The sequence below is a fragment of the Leptodactylus fuscus genome, chromosome 1 (assembly GCF_031893055.1).
Source record: "Leptodactylus fuscus isolate aLepFus1 chromosome 1, aLepFus1.hap2, whole genome shotgun sequence".
NCBI lineage: Eukaryota > Metazoa > Chordata > Amphibia > Anura > Leptodactylidae > Leptodactylus > Leptodactylus fuscus.
Window position 1 is genome coordinate 247306811 of NC_134265.1, and position 16396 is coordinate 247323206.

At 40.4% G+C, this 16396-nt stretch overlaps 1 protein-coding gene across 1 annotated transcript in view; it reads left to right on the forward strand.

Annotated features, from left to right (window-relative positions):
- Positions 1–16396, forward strand: part of GRID2 (glutamate ionotropic receptor delta type subunit 2) — a 952324-nt gene that overhangs the window by 796137 nt on the left and 139791 nt on the right. The window contains exon 12 of the mRNA XM_075285407.1: positions 5566–5704. Coding sequence (XP_075141508.1) covers positions 5566–5704 — 139 coding nt within the window. The remainder of the gene's footprint in view (positions 1–5565; positions 5705–16396) is intronic.

Consider the following 16396-nt stretch of genomic DNA (forward strand, 5'->3'; position numbering starts at 1 on the left):
ATCAGCGCTGGCCAATGCATTCTATTAGCCCGATGAAGTAGAGCTGAATGTGTGTGCTTAGCACACACATTCAGCTCTACTTCATCAGGCTAATAGAATACATTGGCCAATCAGCGCTGGCCAATGCATTCTATTAGCTTGATGAAGCAGAGTGTGCACAAGGGTTCAAGCGCACCCTCGGCTCTGATGTAGCAGAGCCGAGGCTGCACAAGGGTTCAAGTGCACCCTCGGCTCTCCTACATCAGAGCCGAGGGTGCGCTTGAACCCTTGTGCAGCCTCGGCTCTGCTACATCAGAGCCGAGGGTGCGCTTGAACCCTTGTGCACACTCTGCTTCATCAAGCTAATAGAATGCATTGGCCAGCACTGATTGGCCAGAGTACGGAATTCGGCCAATCAGCGCTGGCCAATGCATTCTATTAGCCCGATGAAGTAGAGCTGAATGTGTGTGCTAAGCACACACATTCAGCACTGCTTCATCACGCCAATACAATGCATTAGCCAGTGCTGATTGGCCAGAGTACGGAATTCGGCCAATCAGCGCTGGCTCTGCTGGAGGAGGCGGAGTCTAAGATCGCTCCACACCAGTCTCCATTCAGGTCCGACCTTAGACTCCGCCTCCTCCAGCAGAGCCAGCGCTGATTGGCCGAATTCCGTACTCTGGCCAATCAGCACTGGCTAATGCATTGTATTGGCTTGATGAAGCAGTGCTGAATGTGTGTGCTTAGCACACACATTCAGCTCTACTTCATCGGGCTAATAGAATGCATTGGCCAATCAGCGCTGGCCAATGCATTCTATTAGCGTGAACTGAGTTTGCACAGGGGTTCTAGTGCACCCTCGGCTCTGCTACATCTGATTGCTACATCTGATGTAGCAGTGCCGAGTGTGCATCAGATGTGTAGTTGAGCAAAACTGACTCAGCACTGCTAAGTCTGCATTCGCATAGGAATGCATTGGCCAGCCTTCGGCCAATCAGCGCTGGCTCTGCCGGAGGAGGCGGAGTCTAAGGTCGGACCTGAATGGAGACTGGTGTGGAGCGATCTTAGACTCCGCCTCCTCCAGCAGAGCCAGCGCTGATTGGCCGAATTCCGTACTCTGGCCAATCAGCACTGGCTAATGCATTGTATTGGCTTGATGAAGCAGTGCTGAATGTGTGTGCTTAGCACACACATTCAGCTCTACTTCATCGGGCTAATAGAATGCATTGGCCAGCGCTGATTGGCCGAATTCCGTACTCTGGCCAATCAGCACTGGCTAATGCATTGTATTGGCGTGATGAAGCAGTGCTGAATGTGTGTGCTTAGCACACACATTCAGCTCTACTTCATCGGGCTAATAGAATGCATTGGCCAATCAGCGCTGGCCAATGCATTCTATTAGCGTGAACTGAGTTTGCACAGGGGTTCTAGTGCACCCTCGGCTCTGCTACATCAGATTGCTACATCTGATGTAGCAGTGCCGAGTGTGCATCAGATGTGTAGTTGAGCAAAACTGACTCAGCACTGCTAAGTCTGCATTCGCATAGGAATGCATTGGCCAGCCTTCGGCCAATCAGCGCTGGCTCTGCCGGAGGAGGCGGAGTCTAAGGTCGGACCTGAATGGAGACTGGTGTGGAGCTATCTTAGACTCCGCCTCCTCCAGCAGAGCCAGCGCTGATTGGTCGAGTTCCGTACTCTGGCCAATCAGCACTGGCCAATGCATTTCTATGGGGAAAAGTTAGCTTGCGAAAATCGCAAACTGACAGGGATTTCCATGAAATAAAGTGACTTTTATGCCCCCAGACATGCTTCCCCTGCTGTCCCAGTGTCATTCCAGGGTGTTGGTATCATTTCCTGGGGTGTCATAGTGGACTTGGTGACCCTCCAGACACGAATTTGGGTTTCCCCCTTAACGAGTTTATGTTCCCCATAGACTATAATGGGGTTCGAAACCCATTCGAACACTCGAACAGTGAGCGGCTGTTCGAATCGAATTTCGAACCTCGAACATTTTAGTGTTCGCTCATCTCTAGCTATTACACTATTGTTATGTGTGTGATTGTATTGTGGATATCTTACATGTTCTATCTTCCATTCGTTCAAACACTGAATATAATTATTGGTTAAAGTCACTATCAAACTGGTCATACACATTAGATTAATGTTGTCCAAACCTACTAATATTGGTGGGATCTACAAACTAAGATCTATTAATAAGTCTAATGTCAAGGGAAAGGAAGGATCAAGCTGCTGGATTTCAATATGCTCCATTCCTTTGCTCTCTGAGGAGATGAGAGGATCCTTATTCTTGTGACCAATGACCCAGTAGTTGGATCCTCAGCAATCATACTCTATCCACTATCCTGACAGTCAGTGATGAATGTTGTTTGTGGGCCATATTGTTGTATGTTATAATATTGTTTAATTACTAGCACTTCTTCTTAATATGCTAATGGTATATTCATGAACAGTTAATACTCAGCTCTGGAGAGTGTAAGCTATATGTTTTATTACTGTACATATAATCATTAATTATTAGAGTAGGTAGCTACATTTTTGTTATCTTTCATTGTAATTTATGGGTCAAAATGATTAGACAATGCTACATATGCTCAAAGTAAAGCAAAATAAGCCAAAAAAAAAAAAAACATCTGCTGTGCTAACATGTTTCCTTAGATAAAGGCAGATAAAGAGATGCAAGTATTTTATTATCTGGAGGAAAACAAGATATCAGAGCTGACTACTGCCATTGAATCAGAATTGGAGTTTATTAGATAAGAAGAAATGCAGATTTAGAGTAGAAACGAGAAACACTGGAGATTAAATCTGTCAATTTTTATCAGTTTTCACAGAAGTTAAGACACCTCTACAGCATTGAATGAAATTCTTAGGATTAGCATCATTAATCAAATATTTATGGCGAGAGAGAAATTACGGAATCTCGCTCAGTACTAGAAGAATAGAATTTATCTGAAGTATAACAACTGACTGAAAACAAGTCAATGAGAAGCAGCAGTGTGCCGCTCACTATGAGAGCTATTGATTTAACTCAATAGAGAAAACTTGGCTCAGACGTGAGTCATAATAACTTGAAGGGCTCTGAAGATTACTCATGATCTCTTTGTCAAGGTGATCCAATGGATCATGTACATACTGAGTCATGTAGAGAAATTACCTAAAGCTAGGATTTTGAATTGCATTACCGTACTCATGTGTTCTCATAATAGACCAGAATTACATATATGCCTTAAATGACAGGTCATATACAGGTATGTGATTTTATGCTTCTTGATGTCCTTCATTAAACTACAGGAAAACTCTTATGCTTTACAAATTGTAATTTTGAAACATTAAAGGGCTATTCCCATCTCAAGGATCCTTTCTATGCTGGTATCTTATGTAAATTGAAGACTTTTCCTAAATATATTGCTTTAGAAATTCTGCTTTGTTTACCTACTATGTGAACTTATTCCGCCTAATATTTACACAGCATCGCTATAACCACTGACCTATAGGACAAGTGACATCACTTAATCACTGCTGTTGCTTGCAAGACAATTGTTCAACTAATTGCAGTCTGCTGATAAAGCTCAGTCTGTTATCTCTATATGTAAACATATGTTCTGTACAAGCATCTACATATTATCTGATCTGCATAAGTGCTCTTTGTTCCATTCAGCAAGGGGGGAGGGGAGAGAAATACAGGAAGGGAGAAGAACAGTCTGCAGGCAAAGCTGCTGATACACTGAGATGGGAAAACCCCTTTAAAGTGAATAGATACATGTTATCATTTTGTTACTATTATACAATATTGATAACTTCCAGTAAGTTTAAGAAAGTGATATTTTATTAAACAATAACTTAACAAATTATGCTATTTTTTCTGCCCTACATTCACTTTGTTGCACTTAATCTCACAAGGTTAGTGTATGAAGCTCTTGCTTTCCAATGGGTCATAATGATGCAACTCCGATTGTCTCTTTAGGAATTTATTGGTAGTTGTGAGTATTGAAATTCATTGATTTAGTCCCTTGTTTGCAATCTACAAAACAGTAGGTAGCTGCTAACTGATTTTATAGTGGCAATGGGCTCAATATCTACTAAGCAGCTATAAAAATTTCACATGCAATCAAAAGCAAACTTAGCATTAGTGCCAACCATGCAGCTGCACAGGGGCTGTAAAATCTCTGCCTGTTCAGGTCACTGTGCCATCCTCTGCTCGCATGTGGCGGTGCAGGAGGCGTGTGCAGTTTAGTTCCTTGCTTAGAATTACTGGTTGCACCGTGAGAACACGGCTCTAGTTCTTTAATTGAATTTGCACCACACCTGTTTTCTGCCCTTGTCTGCCTCTGTCCATGAAGTAGTTAAATTTGGTCTTGCCCTGTGATTGACAGCCTGCCTTCCTGTCAGGTCCAGGGCAGGTGCATCCTCCCCTATTTAGTCTTGGCTCACATTCACACTGGTGCCTGTTATTGCCTTATGCTTGCTGGCTTCCTCTTGCTGTTATTTTACTTGTATTCTTAATCCTGACCTTGGCTTTTCCTATTGGCTATTCTTTAGGACTTCGATTTGGCACTGCGTTGCTCTACTGTTACCGAACCCTGGCTAGCTGACCTCCCTTTGTTGTTGTTTGTCTTTTCTGCATTTTGTGTGTCACATATATAGGAAGGGATCGTCTCCAAGTTGCCGCCTATTACATAGGATAGGGCCTGGCAAGAGGAAGGGACAGTGGGGGGCTTCAGCTTAGGGCTCACTGTCTCTTGTGCCCCTTCCTACAGGGTTCTCCAGCAGCTACTGGGGAATTGTCATCTAAGCAATTCCCTAACAGGGGCCCATTAGGTCTGGGGGCTCTATCACCTTTATATCATCTTCCTACTATTAAAGTGAAGGTAAGTTATGGAATTTCATAGCTATCAATTACTGGTGAATTGTTAGAAAGACTTAAGGGGATGTTGTATGCTAAAATATATCTGTTATTGCAAAGATCCAGTTTCCAAAAAGCCTTTAGAGCGATGTTTTCTGGGGGCAAAAAACATGCAAAATAGTTTTTTCAACCATATATCTCATTTGTTCTAGACAGTATCTAGTTTCCCCTATAGTTTTGTACAATGCTGTGCTGTGATTGATTGCTATGGGCAACAAAGACAGTTTTTATACGAGACATTTTCATATATCTCTCCAAAATTGTATTAGAAAATATTGCAAATAATTATACAATGAACATGCTTTGTTTATATAAGTCTAAAAATATGTATGTATAGAATTTGTAAATGATTCACATAATGTTAATAGCTCATGAGAGACGAGTTTGCCAATTGAAAAACCATATTGTACATTTCTATGTTTTGTCTGAGGCTTTCCATAAGACTGCAAATAAAATATGATTTTGTATGTTAGTGAATTATAATTTTCAGAACAGTAAAAGTTTCTTCTATATCTTTATATGGAACTATTTTCAAATATGAACTTCACCTTTTATGCTACATTATTATCTATTATAAAGATTTATTTCTTTGTGTGCCGTTATATTTATCATCTTACACTTTTTGTAAAGACTCATTTGTGCGCTTTTATTATTTCCTACAGGAGGTGATGTCCCCTATACTACATTAGCAACAAGAATGATGATGGGAGCATGGTGGCTGTTTGCCTTAATTGTCATTTCTTCTTACACGGCAAACCTTGCGGCCTTCCTGACAGTCTCACGCATTGAGAGCTCTATTCAGTAAGTCTTTTTAATTAGAAAATATATACAAGAATTTGATTGTAGTAAATACCATAATGTAGGATGTGTAGACTGAGAATATTTTGCTCAATTTTACAAATCACCATTTATTTGTCTCTTAAAATGAGCATGAAGACTTGCTATTATGAGATTAAAAAGAGAAGATAGGACATAGTTTTCCTTGCATCTATATCATATAACAAAGATCTGTTCTTAAAATGTGTCTCAGAACAGACAATGATGACATATCACTAGGACGGAGGTAGATACCCCTTTAGAGATAAGGAGATACTGTTGTAACCAGGAAAGGTATTGATATCTACAGTACCATACTGTGACAGAACCATAGGGGCAATGATGTGACTATGGGTAAAATGGTCACACCATAAGCTTTTCTAAGGCCCCGTTCACACAGGGCATGGGACCGCGTATTTTGGTCCTGATTTTGACATGGGAAGCCACGTCAGAACAGGACCAAAATGCGCCTGCCGCGACTGTTGCGACTTCCAACAGTCGCAGCTTCCCATTCCGGATTCATATCGCCTGCCTAAGATCAAAGATTTATTGGTTGTTCTCAGCAGGGCCCAATATTTCTCTATGTTGGACATGGCAGATCACTGTAGCTGAGGCAGAGAAGGACTGATAGAAAATAACCTTCATCACTCTCACGGGATAGTAATAGTAGTACTGTGCTAACAAATAATAATTGCAATGAGTAGATAATTACCTCAATTAGTAAAGGAGTCCACATACTGCCCACAAAATAATACCAAACAGATCACCCTCATAGGTTCTAGAAGCCTCCAACAGGAAGTAGCTATATTATTCCCCCAATTTAATTTTGCCAATAAGAGTCTCCTCATGGTGCCAAGCAAAGTGCCCCCTCAAAGAAATAGTATTAACAGTGTCCACCTAAATATGTGTTTCAATCACAGTCATCTAGTAGTGACCCCAAAGTTAATTGTGTTCACAAAATAATTCTGTAAAGCAGAGGTTCCCTAAAGAGTCCCTAAACCGCTGATGGCTAAAAGCATCATAGTAGCAAGACTGCTATCTTTTGCATGAATTTTCAAATTTACTTACTGAGAACTAGATGACATTTTTGAACATGACACCAACCCATTTCACTATTTCAATGGCATGCCATTCCTGCGTTACCATTTCTGTCCCCTTCTTGTCTGGTAACTGGCACACTAGAAGTGATGACAAATCATTTCTTATCACATGACCTTTGCAGTTAGTCACTAATATCAGTGGTCAGTCGTATGGATGATATGTTACTGTACACTGTGACCTCATGTGACAGCTATGGCTTGTGTTTGGCTGTAGTGGTCACATAATGATGAGTGGGATATTACCACTTTCAGGCTGTCAGGAGAGATAACACTCAAATATGGGACATCAAATGTCAATCTCATTCTCTTATTTTTATTAAACATCTTACTTCTATTTTTATTAAACATCTAACTTCTTAGTATTTTTTTAAAAGCTGGAAAACGCCTTTAATAGTCCCCAAAGTGGCTTCAAAAGTAAAAGTACCTACCCAATAGGGCTTCAGCATTGAAAGTTAACAGTACTAGCCACTGAGCCACTGCAACGCAACAGTACTAACCACTGAGCCACTGCAACGCAACAGTACTAGCCACTGAGACACTGCAACGCAACAGTACTAGCCACTAAGACACTGCAACGCAACAGTACTAGCCACTGAGACACTGCTAGACAATAGTACTAACCACTGAGCCACTGAAAGGCAACAGTACTAACCACTGAGACACTGCTAGACAACAGCACTAACCACTGAGCCACATTTTTCAAGGACTTTTCATAGTTTTTCTTCTCTTCTATAATAAGATATCATACTGCAGCAATTTATCCAATTGCAGTGCAGTGGTTCAGGTTAACTGCTACATCTGTACGTCACCAGATTTCTATCCTGTCTGTGTCAATGTGTGACCACCCAATGGATGTATTGAATTGAAGCCTGCCAGGGGCGTTATACTGAATTTGTTTAATGAGACTGTGTACAAAAGAAGGTCCATAGAGGCGGGTTGGGTGTGGAAGTCATTGGCTTTTCCAACCTCATCAAACACCTTTGTGATGAATACGAACAGAGATTGTGAGTCAGACCCTCTCATCCAACATCAGTGTTTGTTCTCACAAATGCACTTCTGAATAAATGGGCATTCACTGAAGAGTGACACATTTGCTTTCCTAGAAGATTGAAGTGTCCTTATTCTTTTATCTATATAGTGTATTCATATAAAATTCTGTTGCATTCGTGAAAAGGGAAAACCAGACCAGACTTCATACTTACCTTGAGGTTGCTGAATGACTTAATAACCATTTTATTTGTAATTGCTGTTTTTGTGTATTAATTTGTAGTGACCACCTTATAATGAACCATACAACAAAGCCTAATTCACCACCGCATTTCACCCTGCTCAATAAAGAATATTACCAGGATGTTTTCTATTAATATAATTTATGACACAGTGTTTTTTTTCTGAGGATGTTTTATTCAGCTGAGGAAACATTAGTTGGAAACCTCCTAAAATGAATGAGCAAACACATTTTTCATTATAGTTTGTAGTATAAAATGAGTGTAATTAGAGGGATTGGTATTCATGAGGGACCAAACTTATAACCAGAAGGGTTTAGTTGACAAACTGCTCCAAACAGAAAACAGCATTCTTGGAAATAATTATATGGAGGCTCCTAACATTGAATAATTACAAAGCAAAGACATTAATTAGCTGAAGGAATGATTATATTTATTTTTCACTGATTAAATTGTATCCTCAGAGAACTTAAGTTGGCAGTACCAAGATACGCTTGAAGAAAAGTCATTGTATTGACAAAGCAGCCAATGAAATCTGACAATAAGTAGTGCAGTACAGAATATGTAAAATCCCACTGTGAGTAACAAATGAAAAAATAAATGGTCCTTCATAGCAACTAGCTTAAAGAGGACTTTTCAGGTCCTTGGGAACCTGTGGTTTTATATACCACTAGAAAGCCGACAGTGAACTGAATTCAGCACAGTATTGGCTTTCCCATTATGGCCTCTGGTGAAGAGCTATCGGTGCCATTACCATAGCTCTACACTGTCAGAAGGGCATTTAGTCTGTGAGGAATGCCCCTCCTGACAGTAGAGTCCATAGCTCTGTACTGTCAGATGGGGTGTTCCTTACCGCCCAGCGATGACACCGATCGGTGAGGAATGCCGCAAGTACTGAATAATGGTGAGTAATGTCAGAAGGACAGTGCCCGGGGACATGAAGGGGCACCTCTTTAACACACTTGTCATTTGCATAAGTGTCACATGAACTAATGTCCAGAGATTATCCGTTCAGACAGATAGTTTGAATGTGATGTCATAACTATATGAATACATACATTTTCCTCTCGGATCATGCTAAGTGGTCCATTACTATTAACCTACTACTTCCCACCATTGTAGTGGACTGTGTCTTGATGCCTACAAACAAATATCAGCAAATTCTCAGTGAACTGAACTGGCAGATATAGACTTATGACACCTTTCACATGCATCTTAATGCTGAGGTGACTGGCCAGAAGATTTTTTTTTTTATTACTTTAGCAATTTCTATTACTTGTTAAAAGTTATTTATAACATTGCCAGTTTGTTTGCTCATTGTATTCACATACTCACCAAAATCATTTCACCTATATGGCTTCATTCCCATGGTTTGTCTCAGGAAGCATGCATACACACACTTGCATGTATTACACATCTTCTCTGTCTTGTTTTCTATCAATTCTATCAGAAAGCATCTCAGATTCTTAGATAATTGTCCCCTCTCCCCTCTTCCTCACCTCCACTGCCCGAACACAACACTATATGTGTGGTGAAGTAGGATGCCTTTAGTTTCCTGCTCTACCATTCTGGCAACTACTGGTGATTAGAGATGAGCGAACAGTAAAATGTTCAAGGTTCGATATTCGTTTCGAGTAGCCCCTCAATATTCGACTACTCAAATCAAATATCGAACCCTATTATAGTCTATGGGGGGAAAATGCTCGTTTCAGGGGTAGGCAACGTTCGATCAAATTACACTTACCAAGTCCACGAGTGAGGGTCGGGCTGGATTCTCCGAGCAGTCTTCTCCTTGCAGCATCCCCGCGGCATCTTCACTCTGAATTCACTCTGACAGGCATCGGGACTACAAGCGGACATGCGCAGTCGGCTCTGCCCAGGCCCAATGCCTGGCAGAGTGAATGAAGAGCCGGAAGACGCCGCGGGGAAGCTGCACGGAGAAGACTTCTAAAAGAAGGAGCAGAACCAGCTTTGATTGGCCGACTGTATAGCATTCAGCCAATCAATGCTAGTTCTGCATCAAACTTTTACATTCGAATAGCGAGTGGTACTCGATCGAGTACGAGTATTTCGAATACCGTAGTATTCGATCGAATACCTACTCGATCGAGTACTACTCGCTCATCTCTACTAGTGATGTCTGGTGAGGGTCTGCTGCATCAAGTTGCAGACAAGTCGAGGTAAGCAGTACAGAGCTCCATGGGAACAGGTCTTAGTAAGCATTACTTGTTTTAATGTATGACACATTGTTATGGTTCTGGGTATATATACAAAAATAATATTTTGAAACCGCAGAACCCCTTGGGCTGCAAAGGCACTGCAGCGAGGTCCACAGGCCCTATGGGCGGCTGTATGTCTGTGTGCAACAGTACAGCACAGTGTGAACTGGGAGCAACACAAGTTCACCAGTTAGACTCACTGAGTGAATGACAGTGCAGCTCCCAATGTGAACAAGCAGAAACAAACAAAAGACAGCTGCCCAGGGTTAACACTCACCCCAGGTCAGCGACAAACATAATCCCCTACAGTAGCTAGGGGTGCTCCTGCACACAGCTAGGAGCTACCGACGGTGTTAGACAGGGCGGGCACGGCTAACTTGGAAACCACACCTGCTGCAGCTCCACAGGCTGGAACAATGTCTATTGCCCCAGGCCTTGGTGTAGAGCTGTCAGTCCTTCAGGATTTACTGGTCTATCTACTAGCACCCTAGACTGTCACCTGCCTAAACACTGGAGACTCTCCCTGGGACTACTGTCTTTAGGACTGGTAGTTTCAGATAAAGTGTGAGCGCCGGGCGGGCGTCGACTCACTCTTTTTAAATGGAAGTCCCCGCCCAATAGGGGCAGTGGCCATGACCTCACCGCTCATGCTCAGTCGGGGAGAACTGGCACTTAGGCTGTGAGCTGCTCCAAAAGGTCCGAGCATGCTCAGTTGGGGAGAAATGGCACTTAGACTCCAGTCGCCTCACTGCATGAGGCCGAGGGCAAGAGTCGGATTGACCCGCAGGTGGCGCTGTGCGCGCTGTGCGCCATGATGGAACCCTGCGAGACCCAATCCTAACACACATATACTATGGGGGTTCACTGTGGAGCATAATAATGTGTAGGGGAGGGGCACTGGGTCCATTATAATGTATTTTTGTAGGACACTGGGGTGAATTATAATGTGCGTGAGTTTAATTCAAAAATAAAAAAAATAATTTGTATGACACTTAAATCTGTTTTGCATAATAATTTGGAACACATTGTTTAATGTATGAAGGATAAGATATAAAGCACAAATATATAACAGATATAACATTATCTGCAATAACAAGACTACATCATTTATATAGGACCCTACACTAAACAATTATACATCTCTTGAACCCAGAATAGACCTATAGTGTGAACACAGGACAAGCAGGATTCAGAGCCATTCTTCAATCCAAATAAATAGCCTTGGAGAGCTAGGATTCTGAAGTAGGATAGATAGATAGATAGATAGATAGATAGATAGATAGATAGATAGACGGACTGACGATGCAAGGACTTTACTAACCTTGGCAGGATGGTTCTCTCAACTGACAGGGAAAGGACTAGCTGTGAATCAGACTTATGCAAATGAGTTGGTGAAAGAGGAGAAGGAAGGAAGGAGAGCTGAAGCTGTGCTCCTCCAGGTGAAAGCAAAACAGTCTGAGATGAAATGACCAGCTAGGGAATGCCATCAGTGCAGAAAGTCTTAATATAAAAGAGTATTAAAACTGCAAATGAGGGCTTCTGAATGCAAGAAACGACTAAGTGCATTTTTTTTTTTTTTTTTTTACCACTGAGCTTAATACAATATGTGTTTATCGATTGTCCATATACAGATGTATCCATGGCCTTTGTGCCTTTAAAACACAAATGAAAAAAATGTACAAAAATGAAATTTTCATTACCTGTGTAGTGGCAGCACAACAGCCAGCACAGGTGGTCTGTCACACAGGGGATTAGATCACATGTTGTAGGTGAATGGGGGAATAACAGAAGCCAATAAGTAGCTGCAGCGTTAATCAGCATTCCCAAAGAGGGGATGGGCTGCCTTGTTTATTTATACCCTTTTTGACAGGGTGTAACCACCAAGAAATACAATTGTATAACATACATTTCAAATGGTTTTAGATGAGTTATACAATTTTGTGTTCTTCACAGCTTATCTAGTAACTATGGCTACTTAACAATTGTTAGCATGCACATGGCTTATCTTATCTAAACATAAGGCTACTGGGCTAATGTAGGTCCACGAGTCAGCTAGTTCAACGAACAGCTAGGCGCCATTTTATACATCTCAGAAATTAGGAACATATAGTCTTTTAATACAGGGTCTTGTAGAGCCTTGAACTGGGGGCTACTTCATCACCTGCAAACCTCAAAAGTTAAAGGGGCTCTATCAGCAAAATCATGCTGATAGAGCCCCACATATGCGTGCATAAGGCTATTCAGGCACCGGTAATGTTATATTACACTACACACCCCCCCCCCCCCCGTTTTAAAAAAATAACCTAAAAAAGAATGTGATCTACTTACTGAACGTGCACCCTGGGCGGGAATTCAGGGTGTGTCTTCATCTTCATCCCCCGCCTCTTCTTCCTCCGATGTCCTCCGGTCCCGTCTTCCTCCAGCGCTCGCAAACGGACAGTGATAGCCGGGGTGCATGCGCAGTAGCCGTAGTAGAAGCCGCATGCTACTGCGCATGCGCCCAGGCCGTTTTTTCATATCAGTGTCTGCGAGCGAGCGCTGGAAGAAGACGGGACCGGAGGACATCGGAGGAAGAAGAGGCGGGGAAGAAGATGAAGACACACCCTGAATGCCCGCCCAGCGTGCACGATCCGTAAGTAGAGCACATTCTTTTTTAGGTTATTATTTTAAAACGGGAGGGGGGGGTAGTTTAATATAACATTACCGATGCCTGAATAGCCTTTTTAAAGGTTATGCACGCATATGTGGGGCTCTATCAGCATGATTTTGCTGATAGAGCCCCTTTAAACATAACAGTTTTTTTGTAATATTTTCACATTTATCTGCATTCAAATTGAATATATATGTTTTCCCTTATTTTTATTTTTGATATGAAAGTGTTTGACATCCCAGTGATTTTGAAGATACTATGCAATATAAAGTATTAGGAAGTGTAGTTGATATACTTTTTGAATTCCTTATGACCTTATGAATTATATTGTCTTGTTTTTATGTTTCAGTCACTTGATCTCTCAATAACAAGTGTTTGATTTCTGACTTTTCGTTGGTCACTTGCCTCCTTTCTTTTCAATTTTACTCCTCAAAACATGATTTTCTTTTCCAATGGGATTAGATTTATAGTGTTATTATCTAGAAATAGAAGTTTAACCTTTGTCTAAGGTTTTAGTTGCCATTTTCATGGTTTGTAGAAAAGACTAAACCAACACCAAAGGTCCACGCTAAAGTAGATACTTTGCTGTCCAGATTTCAAAGCAAACAGTACATTTTTAACTTATTGTTGTTATGGACACATTTTCATGTGCAAGATGTTGTACATTATTTATCCCTTTACTTCCAGATGTCATTTTATTGTAATAATACATGTTTTCTTTATGTTTACATGAATAATATCATCTCCATACAAAATCTGGTTGGTTCTTGACATGTTCAATATAGTATACTGTATTTAAATAGAAGAAATTAAGTTCTATTCAACTCTGAATTTAACTTACACAATTATTTGTACAATTGAAAACATGGTAACTATTGTTAAAATATTATTATAAAATTATTATAACAAATAAGTAATAGAAAATATTATACATAATAAACATAATAATATAATAATATTATTATACATAATAAACATAATAAAGGATTCTATTATAACAAATAAATAATAGAAAATATTGTAAAATTATTATTATTATAACTAGCGTCTGCCTGCGATTTCATCCGCGTGTTGTTGTTGGCGATGATCTGCTTAAATGTAGCCAATTGCTGTTGTGGATGATCCGCCTGCTCCCACGTATCGGCTCTGGTACATCTCTGCATATGTGCAGCATACCCAGCGGTATGTACATGTGTGCATATGGAGAGCATACTTAGCTGTGCTACGGCTGTGCCTAAGCTCTACTATATCTGGCAATTTGCCTTACAGGGGCTTTGTTATGGCTGAACAGATGTTGCTGAAATTTTCCACAGTTCTCCCCCTCCCCCATCGGAGCCTGAACACCACATTCCCCCGTCGTACTCTCACAAACTGTACACCTGATATACTCCTCTTGCCCACACACAGCCTGCATGTTCTCTACTCTCCTGACTTTGCATTAGACTTCATTTTCTGCAGCTCCCACACTGCCCGGTTTCAGCCTATGTAGCTCCGCCCACACAACAGCGTGATCCTATCCAAGAACGGCTCAAGGACCTGTGATGACATCATCAAGGGTCCTTTAGTGTAGTCTGAACATAAATTTGTGCATACCGGTCAGGTCATTTACCAGGATAAGAAGTAGCTTATGTTTCAATCAAGGTTACAATCTATGTATGTGCCAAATGTCAGGCAAATCTGTTCAGCTGTTTCTGCGTGATTGAGGAACAAACATCCAAACATCAAAAAGCAGAAACACACAAACTTTCACTATTAGTAGCATGATTATTATTATTATTATTATTATTATTATTATTATTATTTTAAATAAATTATTATATTCTAAAAATTATTATAAAATAATGTTTTTGAAGCTCCGAGATATTTAATAGTACTGTACAATTCAGAGTGTACAAGTACAGATAAGATCATACAGAAAATCATATAGAGTAACAAAAGAATCAACAATGGGAGTTAGGGCCCTACTTGCGAGAAATTACATTACATTACATTTTTTCCCCCTTTTTTACACAAAAGATAAACTAAGGCTGGTGTAATAATATACAGTTGTTGGATATAGCAATATAATGATATCCATATCCATGATACAATACACACAAAGTGTTGCAGGGACATTACTGTTTTCCTGATTTTATATGGAGCAACGTAGAAGATTTTTTTTATGTTTAAACACAAAATAAATTATGTTTATTTTTTATTTCTTATGTGCATGATGAGAAAAGAGGGTTCTGTTGATTTTATAAATATTTGTAAACTTTTTTCAAAAACCTTTCAGAATGCTTCAGAGTGCCATAGTAGTCAAATGGTCTTGGGTTTCTTCTCTCAATAGGGCTATTCAGGCATTCATTTAGGTCACCCTTTAGGTCACAATTAAACAGAGCATTTGAGTGGTTAAATGTCTGTAAATGGAGTTATCTCTAATCACATGCATTGCCAGCTATTATTTGCTATTTAAAACAGCAGGCAACCACTGCTCATAGTTTAACCCCTGAGCTGCCTCCGTACTTTTATACCCAACATCCACCATAAAAGTATAGCAAACAGAAGCTGAGCTGCAGTAAATTGGAGCCCCCAATACAAAGTAGACAGAAATTAAAATGACTAAAATGCAAACTATACAAATATGTACATCAAACTGCTCAACTTTTATTGCTCTATGGCAAACTGCCTATAGATTGGACTGCAATTTTAAGTAGCCACTTCAGAGCAATGATACAATATCAGTCAATACTGCAGGTCATTTCTCTTTATTATTTATAAATGAAAACTGGTATTTGTGTTCTTCAAGGTGAAGAGCCTTTAATGTTGCAGATATTCTTAATGTAATGGCATAAAAATGCATAATTACAGTAAAAGCAAAGGTTTGACCAGCATGATGTAAGTCGATAGATATAATTAAAGGTATTTCAGTAGGGTAGTTCCAGTAGGGTAGGGTTTCATGAGCTCCAAAGTGTGGGACTGGAAACAGAGTACTGCTAATAAAAATAATAAACTATGGGATTAGAGACACCATAGGGACAAGGGATTTTCTCAGCAGTATGCTGCAAATAATATAATAGTGTTGATATGTGAAATACATTTTATTGAACACAGTAACACCTTATAGACAATGCAACATGAAAACTTTGATGAAGCAGAATGTAGAAAAGCAGAAGCATAGAAAAGGGCTGTCCAGCACCTCCATACATGCACCCCACTAGTACCAGCACCCTCCAAACAAACATAACAGGGCTTGGCTGCATCCTGCAAAAAAGGATGGTAATCATGAGATATAAGTTAATATTTTGACCAAAGTACAAAAGCTCACAAACTAGCAGCAAGGTTCCCCATGTCTTGCAAGTCTCTATACTAAAATATAACTGAAATATCAGTTAGTGATGCCCACACTACTAGATTAGGCGGGCTGACCCGCACCTCCATACTGCACTCCAGTAGTGCCTACACCCTATTGGATATGTATTTTTCAGTCATATGTTCTAACT